The sequence below is a fragment of the Meleagris gallopavo genome, chromosome 12 (assembly GCF_000146605.3).
Source record: "Meleagris gallopavo isolate NT-WF06-2002-E0010 breed Aviagen turkey brand Nicholas breeding stock chromosome 12, Turkey_5.1, whole genome shotgun sequence".
Classification (NCBI taxonomy): Eukaryota; Metazoa; Chordata; class Aves; order Galliformes; family Phasianidae; genus Meleagris; species Meleagris gallopavo.
The window spans coordinates 9,280,870-9,299,343 of record NC_015022.2 but is presented as its reverse complement, the minus strand read 5'-3'; the positions used below and the strand labels follow the sequence as shown (position 1 = coordinate 9,299,343).

Below are 18,474 nucleotides of genomic sequence, written 5' to 3'. Positions count from 1 at the left end.
CGCTCCGGGGCTAGAGAGCCGCCATACGTGTGAGGCGGCTGGGGCCTCGGTGATCTCGTTGGGTGTCCGTCCGGGGAGCTTCGGTGCGGGGCTGGAGGCCGAGTGGTGGGCCGGGCCTCCGGGGTGCTGAGATGGGCTCTGGCCCGGCACGGTGTGGCGGGAGCCGTGTCCAGAAGTGTGCTGGGACGTTTATATTTGTGTTTGCTTTTCCAGACGTGCTGTACTGTGCTTTGTAAAGACTTTGGGCTTCTCCTTTGTTGTTGTTGTTTGTTTTTGTGGAAATGCTCAGAAAGCCCTGTGGTGACTTATTTTACACAACATGCAAAGAAACCCACAAACTTTACTTGTAAAGAACAAAACAAGCATATACGAAGTATGTAAGCTGTCTCTTTTATTGTAAGTCCAGAAGGAACATAGTGCAGGAGAGCCAGAAATGCCAGGTCTCCAGAAAAAAGCAGTAAATGGCCTTGTGTGGGTTTGCTTGCTTTTGATGTCAGGCTTCAAGGATTGTAATTCTTTAGATGAAGTAGATTTTGGCCTCTTATTATTGAAGTCTCAGCTCCTCTTACAACCTCGTTTGCATCTTACAGGCAAAATATATGTTTTAGGAGGCCTTATATTAGAATACATCAAGGCTGTTGGAATCTGGGGTCTTTTAATGTGCTCTGTGCAGCCCAGGCATGCTCCATGCCTTTACTTGACTTTCAGGGAAATTCAGAGCTCTGCATTTCAGTAAAACAACATTTCTTCTGTTTTTTTTACTTCCCCTGAATCTGACCCTCAGCATTCAGAGTGCCTTAATTATTCTACCTTGACCAGAAGATTGTGACCTTTTTGCATTCTTTAAGGCATGAAGTATTTTATTACCTGTTGGCATTGCTACTGTTAAAATTATTTTTACGCGTCCCTTCTCCATTCAGCAGTTTTATTATTTTCCCTTTAGAACTAGTTGCATGCAAATAAAAAATCTCTATCAGTATGCAAGATAGGAATCAACAGGATCTAGACTGAAAATAACAGGACGTTCTTGGTAACAGAGTTTCAAATCTTAGTGTTTTGTGTACAGTTTCCAGTCTTTCATGAAACAGGTGTACAAAGGGTGAAGCCATCATTGTGGAGTTGAAATGTGCTGCCTAGAAGTGTATTTTAGTGCCAGGTTTGCTTAGCGCTCAGGTTGAGTTGAAGAGGAATCTAACTTTCAGCTTGCCCACCTCCCTAAATTTACTGTCTTGAGAAGAGGATCTGTTGAACACAACAAACTCAAACTGATGCATGTGTATTAGAATCACATGTTCAATTGTGGACTCTGCATTTCCATCTCTCTGTTATCTGTATGGCTATACAGATGCTTATGAGCAGAGGAAGGAAGTAAACATATTAAATATTTGATTAATACAAAAGGTGAAGAGTAAAAATTACTATTGTTTTTTTCTTTGAGATAATGGCAGTTTATAGTTTCCGAGCCTGTCGTTTCTGTGGCTTGTAGGTAATGAAGGGGACATTGTTTTGAATGTCTTCTTTTACTGAAAGTACTTTTCATGTGAGAGCTGCAACCACAAAACGGACTCTACCTCCAGATTGTTCACTTGCCCATTGATTTTGGCAGATGAATTTTGTAAGGATTGATTTTTTTTTTTTTTAATTAATCTCTATTTTCAGGAGACTGGTTGTGATTCCTAGACTAAATGAAGCGACTTCTGTTTCCCAGATTTAAGAATTTATGCAAGGCTTGCGTCCTCTCTGCTCTCCTACTGGTTCATACAGTCAGTTGTCATAGAGCCAGTGGATTCTCTCTTTGGAGACCTGGCACTTCCTGTGTATGACATTAAACATGCCGGGGCTGTTTCATAATCCTTTAAGCAGGAAAGAACTTAAAAGGCTAAAGAGAATCTGTTGGTCTAATCCTGAAAACCAAGGAAGAGCTCTGGTTTTACTGAGGGTATCACAGTACATCAGTTTTGTCTTCACGAGTGGAACTGCCTTGGAATGAACAGGAACTGACTGGAAAGCTGAAACCCGACTCTCTCCCTCTTGGATCCCCCTTGCTCCTACCTGTTCCCTGCATTGTCCCACCCATTTCACTTCATTACACAGCCACACAGGAGATATAGTGCCATAGCAGACAGGATGGTGTGGAGGAGTGGTGGTGCAGTGGAAGCTGGAGAATGCTTGAGCTAGATAATGTGTTGTTGACTTGAATGTTTTAAATTTTACAAATACTTAACCCAAGTGGTGTCCTTGCGTTTCTCAGTTGCTAATCTTCTTTTAATCCACTAGTAAACACAAGGAGTATGAGGTTAATATCATATGAGTACTTCAAAATTTGAGAAAAAGTTGTGAGAGGAAAAATGTGCATGTTTGAAGTTATTCCTCTCTGAAAGGTGTCCAACTTTGAGTAGATAATACATTTAACTTAATGAAAGGCCATTTGCATATGTTCTGAGTGCAAAACTGTCACTTACTGTTAATAATTATGCAAAAAGAGCTGAAAATAATAATTTCAATACATAAAGGTTGGCAATCTTGCCATGTGCTATGGTTGTAAAATGAAAATGCTTGTTTTGTTTGGCTCATTTTACACTAGAAACCACCTGTAGTCAAAATGAAATCAAAGCAAAGCCTTCTGAAAAGCAGGAGGAATTGTAAAGAAAGTGCTGTTAATTAAGAAAGAGTGTTCACCGTCCGTCTCTGTAACAGTCTTCTGTGGGACACTGCCATGTTCTTGTTCTACTTTGAGTGGCTGGTGACAGCTCTTTAATATAAAAAGTCCTCTTGCACATGCTTTCAAGATTATTGTTAACTGCAGTGAGATTTGATCGAGTCACATACAGCATCTGCTTAGTGGATGTGTTTGTTTGGCTTCATTACTGGAGGCTTTCAGTGCAGTGGTTTGGGCACCTTGATCCTCTGTTAGCGTGCTCCACCTCACCATAGTAACACTTTCTCAAGTGCTGAAGACGTTTGGCTTTTGGTGTGGGTGTTTTATCTAGTTCTGTACATAGAATACAGTTGTACCGAAGTTGTGAAATGTGCTGCGTGAGAGGAGAGGAAGCATCCTGTCCTGGGGTTTTCATCTAAAAAATCGAACGTTTTTAAAAGGAAGGCAGCTGTTGTTGCTCCATTTTTGAAAGACAGAGGGCAAGAAAGAAATCTTTGTTGTTTTTAATGGATGATTCCTGGTGACTTAATTAGTCTTAGAGGCAAAGCATGTCTTAATAAACCTATTTCCTATGCGTTTAGAATGTTTTCAAGTTATAGTAGTGTTAAGCAGTGGAAATAAAAAGAGTATTTGTTCTGAATTAAATTCTAATTTCTCTAAAAGCAGTCAGACAGAATTTGTGGATAAAAAGTATTTGTGTGCGAAATAAAAGGTAATTTGCCTGCCAGGGTCGATTGTATGTATTTATTAATACACTGAATGAAGTATTCCAAGCTGTTCCATAAATTGGATTATTTCAACTCTTCTGTGGCAAATATCATGCAACTTTGCCAAGTATGAGTTGAAGTTCTTTGAAGTACCAAAGTATGGATGCTGTAGGCTATTTTTCATCTGATTTCTTGAATTTTGATCTTTGTAGTAGTTTTATAGCACCGTGTTCCTCAGTATTGACAGACTTCATGGAAAAGGGATGTAACTGAAGTAGCAAGATGTGATTTCTGAACTTATAATAGTGCCTCGCTCTCTTGTAACATTGATTTTTGTTCTAGGTAAAGCAACCTATTTTGAAACTACACTGATAGAATTGATGTATTGTTTTAAATTTAAAAGGAGGGCAACATCCGGGGAGTTCTGATAGCATAGAGTTATAGAGCTGGATGTGTTGCTGCTGTGTAGTTTTTTTGTAATTCGAGGTGAGACTAATGTTTGTTTATGTATTTATTTGGAATGTAGGGATAATGATGAGACGGCAAAAGAAGAGAAGGCACCAGTGAAAGAGAAGCATACAAAACCGAAGGCAATCCCTTCTCTTGGAAACAAGAATAGATTCCACCCCTATTCAAAGGAGAAGAACACAGGCAGTGCAGAGAAGAAGGCTATTAATCGTAATAGAGTTTTCATTAGCAACATCCCATATGACATGAAATGGCAAGCTATTAAAGATCTTATGAGAGAGAAAGGTAACTTATTCCTTATAATGCACTCCATGTAGAAAGGGAGGAAATACAATGTATATGTCCTTTGAGCCACACAGATTTGATTTGACTTTTTTTTTTTGGCCTCTACTTGGTACATCTATCTTCCTTCCCCCTCTTTCATCCGAGACAATTGCATTGCAGAGTAGGACTGGTAAACAAGGTATTCACAATCTTCTGCCATTCTGGTGTGACAGTAGAGAGTATATGCATGACCTCATGTCTTCTTAAAGAGATTGTTTCATTTAGTTGTAGTCTCGTAGATTTTTTTTTTAAAGGGCTACTGCATCTAAGCAACACATTTAGTGTGTTAACATATAATAAAGGATGTCTTTCAAAAGTTGTTTTGTATTTTTGGTGGAATCTGGCTGTGGCATTAACTTTGTCTGCATTGTCACTACTGCCACGACTGTTTGTCTGGAGATTTATATTAAAAGCTTGTTATTATTGTTGCAGTTCTGATAGAGTGATCTTAATACCCCGGACTTTTTATTGCAAGTTTTGGGGAATCTAATGCTAACATTTGACTTCTGCAAAAAGCTAGTTCTGTGTTCTTTCTTGAAAAAATAGATTCTTCAAAAGTAATGCAAAGCACACCTGGCTTTTAGGCTGTGAAAAATGCCCAAAAACCCCTTCTGTAACTGCTGGTGTATCTGTTGTAAGGTGACGTGACTATTTGATTGGTTTACTTACTGAAACTTCCTACTTTAGAAAGTGAGTGGCTTGCTGTGAAATATTTGATGTGTAAATTTGGTTATTATTGAAGGCAAACTTATGATTGAAGATATTCAGGTAGAAAGTCACCTTAAAACAGGTGTTGTGAGTAGGATGACAAATGTTACACTTTTCAGTGAACGTTGACGTTTCATTTGTTAGGTTAAGGGACTGTGTATATCTGAATTTGTTCACCAACTATATCATACTGGCCAAAATATGATCTGTAGTATGAATTAGGTTAAATATAGTTGTTTGTTTTTAGATTTTGAGAATGTGGCTGCTGCATATTTCTGAAAATTAGCTAAATTATATAGCCTTTGACAGGAGGTATGTTGGTCTGGTTTTGATTGTTGGTGAATAATAGGTGTTTCTCTGTAGAGTTGTGCACAGGGGCACAGAAAAGAAAGATGCTGGTGTTTAAATGCATTGTCTCTTGGTATTTTCCCTTTGTATGTCTTATGTAGTTGGTGAGGTTACATACGTGGAGCTGTTTAAGGATGCTGAAGGAAAATCAAGGGTAAGTGCCGTGGGCAACAATCTGCTAGAGGTTTAAAAGTTCCTCAGCAGTTTTATTTTTGTATAATACCTGTACCAGTTATTGGAAAGTAAGTTTCATTTTCACACTGATTTCATTAAGATAGCTTTGAGGTTTCTGTATTAGAAATAGTCTGACGCATTCACAACTCAACTAGCACAACAACTCAAACTAGCTGGCTGTAAAGGACAAAATACTTCTGTAAATGTTAACAAATGGCATTTACTCTTAACTCTTCTTTTTAGCCAACATCTTTGTTTTGGTACAAATCCCTTTTATTAAAGGATGCTCAGTAAATTGCTGATTTTTTTTAAAAAATGTTATTAGTGTAGCATTCTCTTCTTGGGACAAGAAGTATAAAATATTAGTTAAGAATATACCGTTTGAAGTGCCTGATTTGACAGCTTTGTATGGTTGGTACTCTAAACACTGGATTAATGCATTTGCTTTTTTAAAAACTAAATGGGTGGTGATGGTTGGTAACCAACAGAGTACCAGCAGCAATGAGGTACTAAAAGTGAAGATTGTTAAAGCTCCTCTGTCTTAAAACGAGTCTAAAGTTTGGCCAACAGTAGATCCAAACCTGCAGTGAGAACATGAGAAACGCAGGTTTGAGTCTTTACTGAAGTTGTAACAGTAGTTGTAAATGACTTTCTTCAACGCTTGCTAAAAAGAATTCATGCTTTCAGCTTTGCTTCACTTAAAGCAATCCTAAACTCTCTGGTTTATTAGAAGGATTCTGGTGCAGCCAAAAATGTTACCTTTTTACAAAGTAATCTCTCAAGTATGTTAGTAATACTGAAAAGGTATGCAGACACCTTGTTCATTGTTCTTATACATTTGGTGTATGTGGAGTTGAATTTTGCAGTCAGTGGGCAGTGTTTAATGGCACAATGAGTGTTTTGATTGGTTTTTGGTTATGTTCTGGGTGTTTTTTCCTTCCACCCCTTCCCTCCCTCCCCCCCAGTTTTCCTTACACAGATCTGTGTGGCATTTTTCTATAGTTCAATTCTGGTTTGGCTCAAAGAGAACCAAATATAGTATAATGCATTTGAATGATATGTATGTTGAGAAAGGAGGAGAAATTCAGCTTGGCTACCAGTAAAGATCGTTTATTATAAATTTTGAAGCTGAAAATAACTTGATGAATAGTTATTTAACAGGATCTTTAATCTATAATACACTAACATACGTGCTGACTGACTTTTCTTTTTTCTTTCCTCTTTGCATATAATTACAAATCATCGTGGCTGTAGGGTTGTGGGTAAGTTTCTCTTTCTATGTGCACATAAATGCACTATTAACCAAGCATTCTGTCAATTTTAATATTTTTATACTTTATTTTAATACTCCAAATGTTTTTGTTCCCTCTAAGTGTGGTTGAATTCAAAGATGAAGAATTTGTTAAGAAAGCGTTAGAAACTATGAACAAATATGATCTTAGTGGAAGACCACTGAATATTAAAGAGGTATGATTACTGTTGTTGCTTTTAATACAAAATTCTGAAGATAGTCTTCTGTTCTAGTGACGTGAGTGTCTTAGTTGTGTAACTTTCAATTTAGTTTTTTATGACACTTTCTGAATGGACTGAAGTGCCTGCTGGCTTGCAGAAAGTCTTGATACAACGCCGAGTGATCTGACAAAAAGTGTGTTGTACAGCTAAAACTATTTAATGCTATTCTCCTTTTAAACAACTTTATCTTTATCTTCATATTCTTACCTGTGTTGTCTTCTGCTGCTATGTTCATATTCCTTACCTGCTTCAAACAGGAGTTGGAGAAGAATGAGCTGCTTGTGAGACTACTTTGTATCTGTACAGATGGACTGAAAGTAGAGAATTTATGCTGATTTGGAAAGTGAAATTAATGACAGGATTTTTATTGTAGTGTTGTAGCATATACAGTGGCGCAATTCTTTGTCCTGTTGCAGCTTTAATAATGGTATCAAATCAAAAAAGCTATTTAAATTTATTCAGTTCTTGGAAAAAGGTGGTAGACTGACAGTCCTTTAGATTGAAATCTTTTCTACTTGTCCATAGGCTAGGTACAGCAAGTGAAGTGGCAGTGCACGCTTCCTCAACAAGTGCTTTGCCAATATGACTCAACCCTCATCTGAAAGGACCCACCTCTAGAGGTGAGGGAATTAGGTCTCCATGCTCATTCAGTTCTTGATCCCTCTGGTATGGACAGGGATGTTAGTTGATAGTTTTGATGGGCTTATGTAGAATTTCAAATAGAAAGTTTTTGTTTGTTACCAGTCTTGTTACTGATTATTAAGTTGGCTTAATTTTTGCGCGTGTTGCAGGATCCTGAAGGTGAACATGCTCGCAGGGCATTACAGCGTGGAGGAGGACAATTTGCAGGAGGACATGGACCTGATATTGCACCTGGATTGATGAATTTACCACCTTCTATTGTCAATAATCCAAACATTCCTCCTGAGGTTATCAGTAACTTGCAGGCAGGCAGACTTGGGTCCACTATTTTTGTTGCAAATGTAAGTTTAAAAATGTATTTTGAAACTGTAGTACCTGATCTTAGTAAAAATATCTTTTATTCATGTGTAATCCAGTTTTAATAGGAGAGGAAATGAGAAATCTTAGTTCACAGTCAGTATATTCAACTAAAAATGAAAAATATTACCCAGGTTTTGGATATGAAAGATGCATTCCAATTTTAAAATTGGCATGGATTTTTAATTATTGCACAGTCATATATATCAATTTAAAAATACGCTTAATACATATTTTCAATATCTACAAGTGCATTTCTTCATTATTTTTTTAACTCAATATACAATTTGTTTATTATTATTTCTTGCTGGTTACTTTAGACGAACCTAAACCGTTGGGATGCTTATTTCATCAGCTCTTTACTTGCACAAATGTAAGAGAGAGGCTGTGCTGTGTCTGCAGGGGGACATATGGGTGTATGTCTGCTCTTTGCAATAACCCATCCATTTCCCATGCCAGTACGATAATCAAAACAGTGAAATAGACACACATAGCATAACTTGATGTTTTTAGTTATCATTTTTGTTTGACTTTGTTGTAGTGTGTGTATGTTTAAAGAAAAAATCCTTTCTGTTTACATCAAGCATTTTGAGAATCTGAAGATTTCCTGCAGTGTAGGAAATATTCCAAATTTAATCGTAGAACGGGGATGTATGCTTATATATTTCTGTCTGTAAGCTTGACTTTAAAGTTGGTTGGAAGAAACTAAAAGAGGTATTCAGCATTGCTGGAACTGTAAAGCGTGCAGACATCAAAGAAGATAAAGATGGCAAGAGTCGAGGAATGGGAACAGTCACCTTTGAACAAGCAATTGAAGCTGTTCAAGCAATATGTATCCTTGGTTTTGGGGAATAAAAAAGGACCAAGTATGGATTAGTCTTTATTTAAGGTTCCTTATAGCACAGTTTTGCAAATTGTGCTTACTTGCTTTCTAGCTACTATAAAGGGCTAGGTCTTACAATATGCAGATCAATTTTTGTAATACTGACTAAATTTGCTTCTAGATTGTAAAAAGATGTCTGTGGTGATGTTGAACAAATTTAAAATACATAAAAATGTGACACCTGTGAATTCGGCTTTGTAGTCCTAACAGTCTTTGTATTGGCCTTTGAATTGGCATACTGAAGATCAGTTGAGGAAGAGGGAAAAAACTAAAAGTGATACATAATTTTTACAGTGGTTCTTTTGAAATAATTAAATTGACTTTTGTAGTTAGATTCCTTGACTTGTGTTTCTTAAGCTATGTTCAATGGACAATTCCTGTTTGACAGACCTATGCATGTAAAAATGGTAAGTTGCTCTCATTTCTTTTTACCTTACATCTCTCTGCCACAGTATTGAAGGAATCATAGCATAGCATCCTTGTTTTTTATCAGGATGACAAATCAGTCCCTCATGAAGATTTCCGCGTTGTGGACAGCAAAGCTCCTCAGTTACCTCGTGAGTATACTGTTTTTTCACTCTTTGCACTTGTGCATGTTTCTCTGAAAGTACTGCCACCTATTTATTTCCATGGAAACTGCAAAAGATACAAAGGAGCACAACAATGCTATTTGGTTGAGAGCAAATTCTCAACTACGAAGCGTTTTTTGACATAGTTGCCACCTTTAGCTATGCATTTTGTGCTTGTAAAAATTTCCATGGCTATCTAAAATGTGGCTTATCTTTCATATTGCTGTCACCACTGCTGAGCACCACCACCTTGCTATGCAACCGTCTGCTGTTCGGTCTCTGTAAACATTCAGCTAGTATCAGTGAATGTCAGCAGGTGCTATTTTTTCTGCATGGGGGAATTCAGTGACACACCTTTCCTTCATGTACACTTCCATGTCAGACATCGTTTTGTCAGACTACCCCTCTGCTGCCACCTGTTGTATGGTAACAAAATGTAAGGGAATAATGGTGGGAAGGTTCAACCTTTACTGCCATACCACTGACGTCTGCTTTTGATGTCATGGCCTAGTGTAATAAAATAGAAGGCATTACTTTCAGAGCAGCTCACATAATATTGATTTGGTCTTGGAACTGTTTAGTAATAGTTTTGCTTACAGTGATCTCCTTATGCTGAAAATCTTTCTTATATTCATAGCTTTTCTTTCTTTTCTTTTTTTTTTTTTTGAAGGTGGTCTTGGTGGCATTGGTATGGGACTTGGACCAGGTGGGCAGCCCATTAGTGCAACACAATTGAGCATGGGTGGTGGAATGGGGAACATGGGTCCAGGAGGTAAAGCCATGTTCTTCGTTTTTAAGTTTCAGAGCTGTTAAGTTTATAATTGTCATTTTGGTGTTTGGAAGAATGACATGCTCTTGTCAAGGCAATCCTTGCATAGTGTGTTTTTTGAGACACTTTTAGAAATACATCAGGATCTTACCTGTGTTCTAAACGGCGTTTGTTTCTTTGATTTAAAGGTATGGGAATAGATGGTCCTGGTTTTGGCGGAATGAATAGAATGGGAGGCGGTACGTGCAGTGAATATCTTTGTACTATGTATTTTTTAAATATCGGATAGGAAAACATTCTTCCTTATTTTACAGGGCTTCCTGGATTTCGCGGAATGGAAGGCATGCCTAATATGGGAGGATTTGGAGTCAGCCGAATGGGAGGTGGGTGAGCACTCATAGGTTTCTACTCTGTGAGCTTTATTAAAAGCTCTTTCTTCAGATGGAGATGAGTAATGTAGATGAATTCAAAGGAAGTGTGGGCAGTGGCATGGATGGAAACATAGGAGTTGGTATGAAAGGTGCCTCTGACTGGTGGATTAAACCTGCTTCTGTCTGAACAGCAGCTATGAAACAAGTGTTGTATCGCCATCAACTTAGATGTATATGACAGAATTTTTCTGGTTTGTGCATTATTCTCTACAGAAATGTTCCGTGGTGGAATGGGAGGAAACATGGACAGAGATTTTGCTCGTAGTGAGATGGCATTGAACCGTGGTTTTGGAGATTCTTTTGGAAGGATGGGTATGGTAACTGTTAAAGTCCCTGTGGCAAATTTCAGTAATACTGAAAGAGTTTTAATGGGGGGGAAAAGTAAGAGGTGCGGTTTCATTTGGCCATCTTCCTCTGTCTCACTGGTTGTTATTATAAAGATGTTTATTAATTTAAGGATATTTTTGTTTATTATGGTTACCTCTGAAGATGGGAGTTAAAATGTTTTTTTTAATCTGTAACATAGAAGTAGTGATTTGAGGAAAGCATTGTGCTTCAGACCGTTAATGTGCCAGACATTATATCATTCAGATGTTAAAACGTATTGGCAATCCCGAACAAGCTGTTCATTCACTACCTTTGTAACTTCCAGGAGCCTTCTTTTGCAAAGACATGCTGGAAAATCGTTCTTACTGCAAATCACGTAGCACTGGAGAGAAATGGTGGATTTCGGTTCCCTCAGTTTTCTTAGTTTTCTTCCAACCTTTTCTCATGCAGCTCAGAACAGGATCTCCTGGCCTCTTCTGAAAATGAGCCAGTCTTTTTTTTTTTTAAATTAAATGATGTCAAGTTCATTTTTGCTACTTTTTGCTTCCCTCAAATGAGATGCTCTTCTATCTTTATAGAGGTTGAGCGGCCTGGAAGCAGTTAACACTGGAACCTTCTTCACTTTGTTACTACATTCTTACTGGGATGAGTCCATTATAGGAGCCACTCTTTCTTTTTTTCCCTGCCAGCCCCTCCCTGTGCTCCACACCTCAGTTCACTACTGTGAAAGTACTGCTGTGTTAAGATTGATGGGCTCTAGGAAGAATGCAACTCATAGGCTTTTGGGGGAGAAAGAGGGTTGTTAATTTGGACAAGTCTCAACGAAAGTTAACTGCTATGTGCTTCTCTACAACTACTGGTAATTGTGTAGCAAGTAGTAGGTATGTAGTAAGGTTATCAATTAAATTAGTCATAGCGACTTGGAATTAAGGTCTTTAAAAATTGAGTGTATGCTTTCACTATGTGTACTTGCAACATAGGATGAACATCTGTTTCTTCAGTTGTAATTCAGAGCCAGTTCAGTTAGAAATGCTTGTACAAGAGGACTCAAAAGTCTATTAGATGTAATATACCCTCTTTGGCCTAATGAATAAGTACTAAGTATTCCTCATATGCAAACTATCGGGAGTAATCCTGCTGGTGTTGAACAACCATAGTTTCTTGAACAGATTGGTCCATATTTCTTTGAAGTCTCTCTAACAGCGTGTCTTCTGTGAGGAGGAAACTGTTTCTCCCAAGAGACTGACAGGGAACCACTGCTGCTGTTTTGAACTGTATACAGAAAATGAATCTGATGGAAGATGAAAAGCCTTTGTAGAAAATATCTGCTGTTACCTTTCTTAGATAGTGAGGCAGTGGTGTCCAGCCCAAATTAGCCAGCTGTTGATCAGTTTTATCGTAAGTAAAAAACAGAGCTATTTCTTTTAGGGAGAAAATCAAGCAAGAAAAATGTAGTAACAGTTCCAGAGTCATCTGCAAGTTCCCACTTCGTTACTTATAGGTTAAAAACTGAAATGATTATGCTACCTATATCCAGAAACATTGCCTGTTTTTTTAGGAAGCTCTTCTATCAGTTCGGTACCACTGTTAGACCTGTGATCTCCAGAATGCTTTTTGTAGAAACAAGGTTTGTTGGAACTAATTTTGTCAGGTTTGTTCCACAGAACAAATGGGAGCGTTTGTTCTGAGGTCTGCATGGCCTCTTACTCTGTTTGGCATTTACATGAATGTAGTTCTTTGAGTTTTTGCAATTTTAGAAGCTCCCTCAGGATTATTTTACTGAATCATAGCACTTCAATAGAGTCAGTTTTTTCTTTCTTTTTTTTTTTTTCATTGAGCCCCACTTTCTAGAATCGGTTTCTGACACTGTTCTGGAGGTTTCATGGTTTTGCCTGGCACTTTTTAATTAGTATTGCTTTTCTTTCTCTTTTTTTCCCCTACCCAGTTCTATGAACTCTGCATTCATATACAGTAAAGACAGGCTTTGAGAGACAGTTCCAGCTTTTACATGAGTTTCTTTAGAGTGGGAGGAACTAGGGCATTTCTACATAGTAAGGTTCAAATAGCATGAACCCTTCAGCCTTGACAATGGGGCTGCTACTCCCAACGTGGGAAATGGCTCATTTAGTTTAAGGTGTTTACACTGCTAGCAGAGTGGAGAAAAACTGCCTAGAAGGAAAATCAGAGCAGCTTACATCTCGTAATAGGGAAGGAAGAGGTAAAGTTACTTGCTGGGTATTTCCTACTTAGCTCATGTAACCAAGGCACAGGCTAAAGTGTTCTGTGGAAAAGAATTGCTGGGAAACACTGAGATCAGTGTGCTTAATCGTTGTGTGCCTTGCTGTTGTCACTATCTGGCAGTTTCAGTGTATGTCACTTTATTTTTTATCTGTTTAGGTGGTGCAATGATTGGTGTTTTTGCCGGAGGAATGGGAGCACCTAGAATGGGCCCAGTAGGATCTGGAATGAGTAGGTTTACTTGTTTCCATAGAACCTAAATGCACAGGCAATGTAATGATCTGGCTGTTGTACATGCAGTTGTTTCAGCAGATTTGTACTGCAGCGTTTGGTCAGTGTCAGAACTCTATTGCATGTGACTGCAAGTCTAATAGTTGTTAAAGCTGTTCTGTTAAGGTGAAATTTCATTTAGCAAGTTTTCCTCTAGTCTTTTCCTTAAACATACAGGTTTTAAATAGTTTGAGCTTGTAGAGAGGAAGGAGAAGTGATTGAAGTAAACTTATGTTCTAGAAAAAAGATGAATGGGCAAAATGAATTGTGTGAACTTGATGAAGCCGAGCTCAGTTATTTCGTAATCTCTTGAGTTGCACATTATCACTCAGTTCAACTTTGTGCAAAGCTCAGATACTAAGTTTATACTAGGGCAAATATCTCAGTTCCTCAAGCTAGAGCACACGAGAAACTAAAATCTTGCTAGTGGCAATCTCAAGAGACAGAGTTAGAAGGTCCCTTGTGATCTTGATAAGCTTGTTTTACATTAATTTTTAATTATGAATCCAGAAAAACCAGCGTACAGGATATTTGAATGCCATTGATCTTGGTTCTTTATATAATGTACTTCAGTATATTCTATTGCATGTATCATGGGAAAATCCGTACTCTTCACAGGACTTGCAGTCATGTCTGCTCTTTGCATAATATGCTTTTTCTCTAAGACTGTCACTGAGCGTGGTGCGGCTGCATTGAGTAAAGCTGAGTGTTTAGTTTTCTTCAATTGACAGTAGTGTGTATGAGTGGCAGAAGAAAAATAACTTCTTTATAATATACTTATGCATTTATTATTAATAAAATACATTATTATTATTATCCTCTTTCTGTAGGTGGTGGAATGGGTGGTATGAACAGTATGCCTGGAGGAATGGGGATGGATCGGATGAGTTCTGGCTTTGATCGAATGGGACCAGCTATGGGTGGAGGCCTGGACAGGAACATTGATATAGACCGAGGATTTGTGCCCGGCCCAATGGGAGGTGCCATGAAAGAGAGATTGGGCTCTAAAGGCAACCAGATATTTGTGAGAAATGTAAGTGTTTGAGTACAGGGAAGCTCTAAGCTTATTTTGTGTGCATGTTTCGCTACATGCTTTCTCCTGTCGTAATCTTTTGCTAGTAATAAATATTTTTAAATTCTAGCTCCCTTTTGACTTGACCTGGCAGAAGCTAAAGGAGAAATTCAGTCAGTGTGGTATGTATGCAACTCTTACATCTACTCAGCTCCACTGACTTCATGTTTTGTATGATGTTCTTCAGATAAGGACAGTTTTATAAATAATTTTTAGGTTTGAGAATATGTGAGACTAAGGTACAACATGGGCTATGCTGACTGAGAGTGCTAATCTGCTATAAACTTTAACCCATTCTATTAATAAAATTACCCTTTTAGGGTTTTTTTTGCTTTTTTTTTTTAATAGGAATAAGGTCTCCTCTGGTATGTAATGAAATGTTTATTTTGAGACAAGTGTTTGTAGGGGTGTCAGTGTGTCCAGGCTATACATTATTTCCAGTAATGTTACTGCATCAAAGCAGAGTTAATAACTTTGCTAAAGCAGCAGATCTTTTTATGCAAGTAGGTGATTCTGATAAGCATGTTTGCAGGCTGTAATGTCACGCCTTCTGTTGTGAAATGAAAGCCCTTCTTTTTTGTAAGATACAGGAGTACTGTGAATATCCAGTAATTCTTTCTCTAATCAACTTGTACGTAGAAATATGAGGGTGAGTTTAATTTTTTGAAATCTCACTTTCAGAATGGTATAACTTGATGTAATTGAATATAACACTTCAGAATTAAATAACTGGATTGTGGATGGCTTTACTGACTTTGGGAGAGAGGAAAAGAAAGAATTCAAAATGTTCTGCTGTGATATCTAAGGGAGTCTTCATACAGTAATGCGTAGAGTAGAAATATTTTAGACCTTGCGGTAGTACTGTGAAAAAACTCAATGTTCAAATGTATTTAGTGGTTACAGGAACTCAGTGTGCTTATGTTCCAGGACTGAAAGTTCTTCAATTATAGCCAGATCTGGTGCACCAGCTCGTTAGAGAGGAGTTCCTTGTTTTCCCCCTATTATCAGGACTGTGTGCTGCTAAAATTCTGGAAGCTGGAAGTCATTATCCTAGTGTTGTACTGGGATACTACTCTGATAAAGGATCACATAAACCTTCACCTCTTTTAAAAACAAAACATGCAGCAGAGTTGTTTAATTCACGTTCAGTATTAGACTTACACAGTTATGTAAACTTGTTAATCAAGTTAATCTAAAACCAACAAGGTGTTGTTCACTTTTGATTTTGCTTCAGAAATTTTTCAGGGATTCTTGCGTTCTCTTTTCTTGCCATCCACCTCCTGCCTTGATTTGAATGGATATGTGAAATAAGTTCTTGTGCAAATGGATGTAACTGTTCTCTGCTAAAACACACACAAGTAGTTAAGAATTCTTGAAGTACAGCTTCTTGTGCAGATACAATTGTAGCATTGAGTGACATATGATAGGAACACTGTGTTTCAGTACAGTTATTTATACTCTGCCGTCATCAACTTAGTGCTACACTTGCAGTTATGCTAAGGAATTAGATTGTTTTCTGAGAAATTGATAGAAGCAAACAGGTTTTCTTTTTTTGTCTTAATTACCTAGGCAACTCTCAGAGTTCTGAATTTTTTTTTGGTTCTTTCTGCCTACTGTTAGGTCCAGCGATTATGTTGAGTGTTTTTTAAGACTGATAAGCACAAATATAAACAACAAACACACAAAGTCCATGTCTCCATGTTTACTTATGATGCTGGAATGAAAGTGATTTCTTTCAGTGAAAGGCCAGCCTTCTATTTTATGACATTTAAATATAAAAAGGCATGTATTTTAGGGGAGAATTTCTTGTTCATTGCCATTTCTTGGCAAATGAGTGCTCAAGAGTGGAGTGCATCTCTGGCATCTACGTAGACATGTTGCCTCCAGGGTTGAGTATCCAAACTCGAGCAAACACTAAAAGAATTGGGAAGTGCATGTTGTTTTTTTTTTTGCTCTGCAACTTCTTTGCAAAATTACAAGATCGTTGTGGTTGGTTGATAATATTACTGTGATTGTCATACTAGAGTGAACATGGTGGACAAGATTGAACTGTCATTCATTCAAAATACGTCCATTAGTCACTCTTCTGGCAATATGACTCTGTGAATGAAATGTGGAAATTTCCCTTAGATTTTTAGGGTGTTTGTTTCCAACTTGATGTCAAGTTAAGGCATACTTCATCTTAGTTAAGTTTAGAGCAAAGTTGAAAGAGTGGGTCATAATTTGGATTCTTCACTGCTGTTCTGATTTGTCTCATTCCCTGAATCAGTGAATATGCCGTAAGTCTAAAAATGCTATTATTGTATGTTTCCCAAATTATACTTACTCTGCTCTTTTATCACTTCTAATTAGTTCTTTAAGTTTATAGTACACTGAAGGCTTCAAATAACTGCTGTTTAACTTGTTTATTCAGGTCATGTAATGTTTGCAGAAATAAAAATGGAGAATGGAAAATCAAAAGGCTGTGGAACAGTCAGATTTGACTCGCCAGAATCTGCTGAAAAGGCCTGTAGGATAATGAACGGCATAAAAATCAGTGGCAGAGAAATTGATGTACGCTTGGATCGCAATGCATAACTTAAAACTGTGTTCAGGAACATTCCTATGTCTGTTTAGCTTCTCTATCCTAGTAAGTCATTTTTAGTAACATTGTATGCTTACGAAAGCTGTAAAAAGGAACTTTTAAATCCCACCAGCCTTTAACAGTATAGTGTTTAATATACTGTGATACTTGTTAACTGAATCTTACTATGTTTGGTTTTTAAAGACAATTAGCCTGATTTTTTTGTTGGTTTTTGAAGAGGCACTGAGCACCTGTAGGTTCCGTTAGACTATGGGAACTTTGGATGCTTGGCGCCTTTGGAAAATTAGGCCAAGTGTCTCTCTCTAGTCATTCAGTTTAAATGAATGGTTATACTGTTTTTAATAAAATAAGCCATTTTCTCTGTTAAGATTGCATAGTGGGATTTGTTTAGTGTTTCCTGATTTTTATTTTTTTTCCCAAGCTCTTGTATCAACATTGTAATTTAAAAACTAGGTGTTTTTTTTTTCCTTCCAGAATTCTAGTTTTATGTGCTTGTTGTCATACTGTAATTCTTGACTTTAAAGGAAAGGGCTCCAATTAGGCTGTGATGTTTTTGTTCTACTCAATATTACTTTGATGCCATGACTTAGTTCTGTAAATAAGATTCAGAGTCCAATGGAAGTCTTGGATTTTTTTTTTTATTTGACTAAATGAAGAAACTGATCTTTTTCTCTGGCTTTTATTTTTCAGTATAATCACTGATTAAAACTAGTTACCACAGACCCTTGTAGGATTGTTCCCTATGATGCCAAGTTCGTATAAAATTGATAATACAGTAAATACTAAGTAGAGTACAAGACAAATTGCCCCCAATTTTTTATCTATTTTCCAGCCATTCAGGTGAATTGCCAGAAAAATAAAAATAACTGAACAGATGAGCGAAGTGGCTGTGTATGTCAAACCACTGCTGTTCACTTCTATGGGTTCGGATGTGTTTATGAAGGCAGTTTTTATAAACCAGGGTATTCCCAGACATAGCATATCAAATACGTTGGATCCCACAATGTTAGACATAGCCATGTCTCCGTTTCCTGTAAAACAAGAAGTACAAATAAACCTGAGTTGTGTTATACAAAATTGGCAAACTGTTTTGGAGAAGTAGGCTGTCAGCCCTCAACTTTTTGTGAAGCACCCTTTTCAATCTTTTTCTTTGCACAAAAGGTAAATATGATTCCATAGACTACGGTTTTGGTACCACAAGTGTAAAAAATGCCTCCCTAAGTCACCAGCACCTGCAAAGCTGCTCTTAAGATAAGTGAAGCAGGATAGTATAAAACCCAGTTGTGTTTAAAATACCAAGACAAGTTGTACTTTGCAGTAAAGCTGTGACATGATCAACAGCAAATCATAGCAGTCTAGAGCACTTCTCTGAGATACTGGGAGGTTTTTAAATGTCTGAACCACAGTTTCTTTTTTTTTTTTTTTTTTTTTT

General features: G+C 37.5%; 2 protein-coding genes across 2 annotated transcripts in view; one reads left to right on the top strand and one right to left on the bottom strand.

Annotated features, from left to right (window-relative positions):
- The window catches only part of MYEF2 (myelin expression factor 2), a gene marked incomplete at its 5' end in the record, with an annotated part of 24,650 nt that extends 6,531 nt beyond the window's left edge, over positions 1-18,119 (top strand). The window contains 16 exons of the mRNA XM_031555218.1: positions 3,893-4,119; positions 5,316-5,368; positions 6,643-6,650; positions 6,762-6,855; positions 7,692-7,883; positions 8,578-8,731; positions 9,140-9,189; positions 9,276-9,339; positions 10,022-10,123; positions 10,309-10,359; positions 10,435-10,503; positions 10,765-10,863; positions 13,276-13,347; positions 14,217-14,419; positions 14,529-14,580; positions 16,872-18,119. Of these exons, the coding sequence (XP_031411078.1) occupies positions 3,893-4,119; positions 5,316-5,368; positions 6,643-6,650; positions 6,762-6,855; positions 7,692-7,883; positions 8,578-8,731; positions 9,140-9,189; positions 9,276-9,339; positions 10,022-10,123; positions 10,309-10,359; positions 10,435-10,503; positions 10,765-10,863; positions 13,276-13,347; positions 14,217-14,419; positions 14,529-14,580; positions 16,872-17,035 (1,654 nt within the window). The remainder of the gene's footprint in view (positions 1-3,892; positions 4,120-5,315; positions 5,369-6,642; positions 6,651-6,761; positions 6,856-7,691; positions 7,884-8,577; positions 8,732-9,139; positions 9,190-9,275; positions 9,340-10,021; positions 10,124-10,308; positions 10,360-10,434; positions 10,504-10,764; positions 10,864-13,275; positions 13,348-14,216; positions 14,420-14,528; positions 14,581-16,871) is intronic.
- The window catches only part of SLC24A5 (solute carrier family 24 member 5), a 7,940-nt gene continuing 7,216 nt past the window's right edge, over positions 17,751-18,474 (bottom strand). Inside the window, exon 8 of the mRNA XM_003209450.4 lies at positions 17,751-18,073. Coding sequence (XP_003209498.1) covers positions 17,751-18,073 — 323 coding nt within the window. The remainder of the gene's footprint in view (positions 18,074-18,474) is intronic.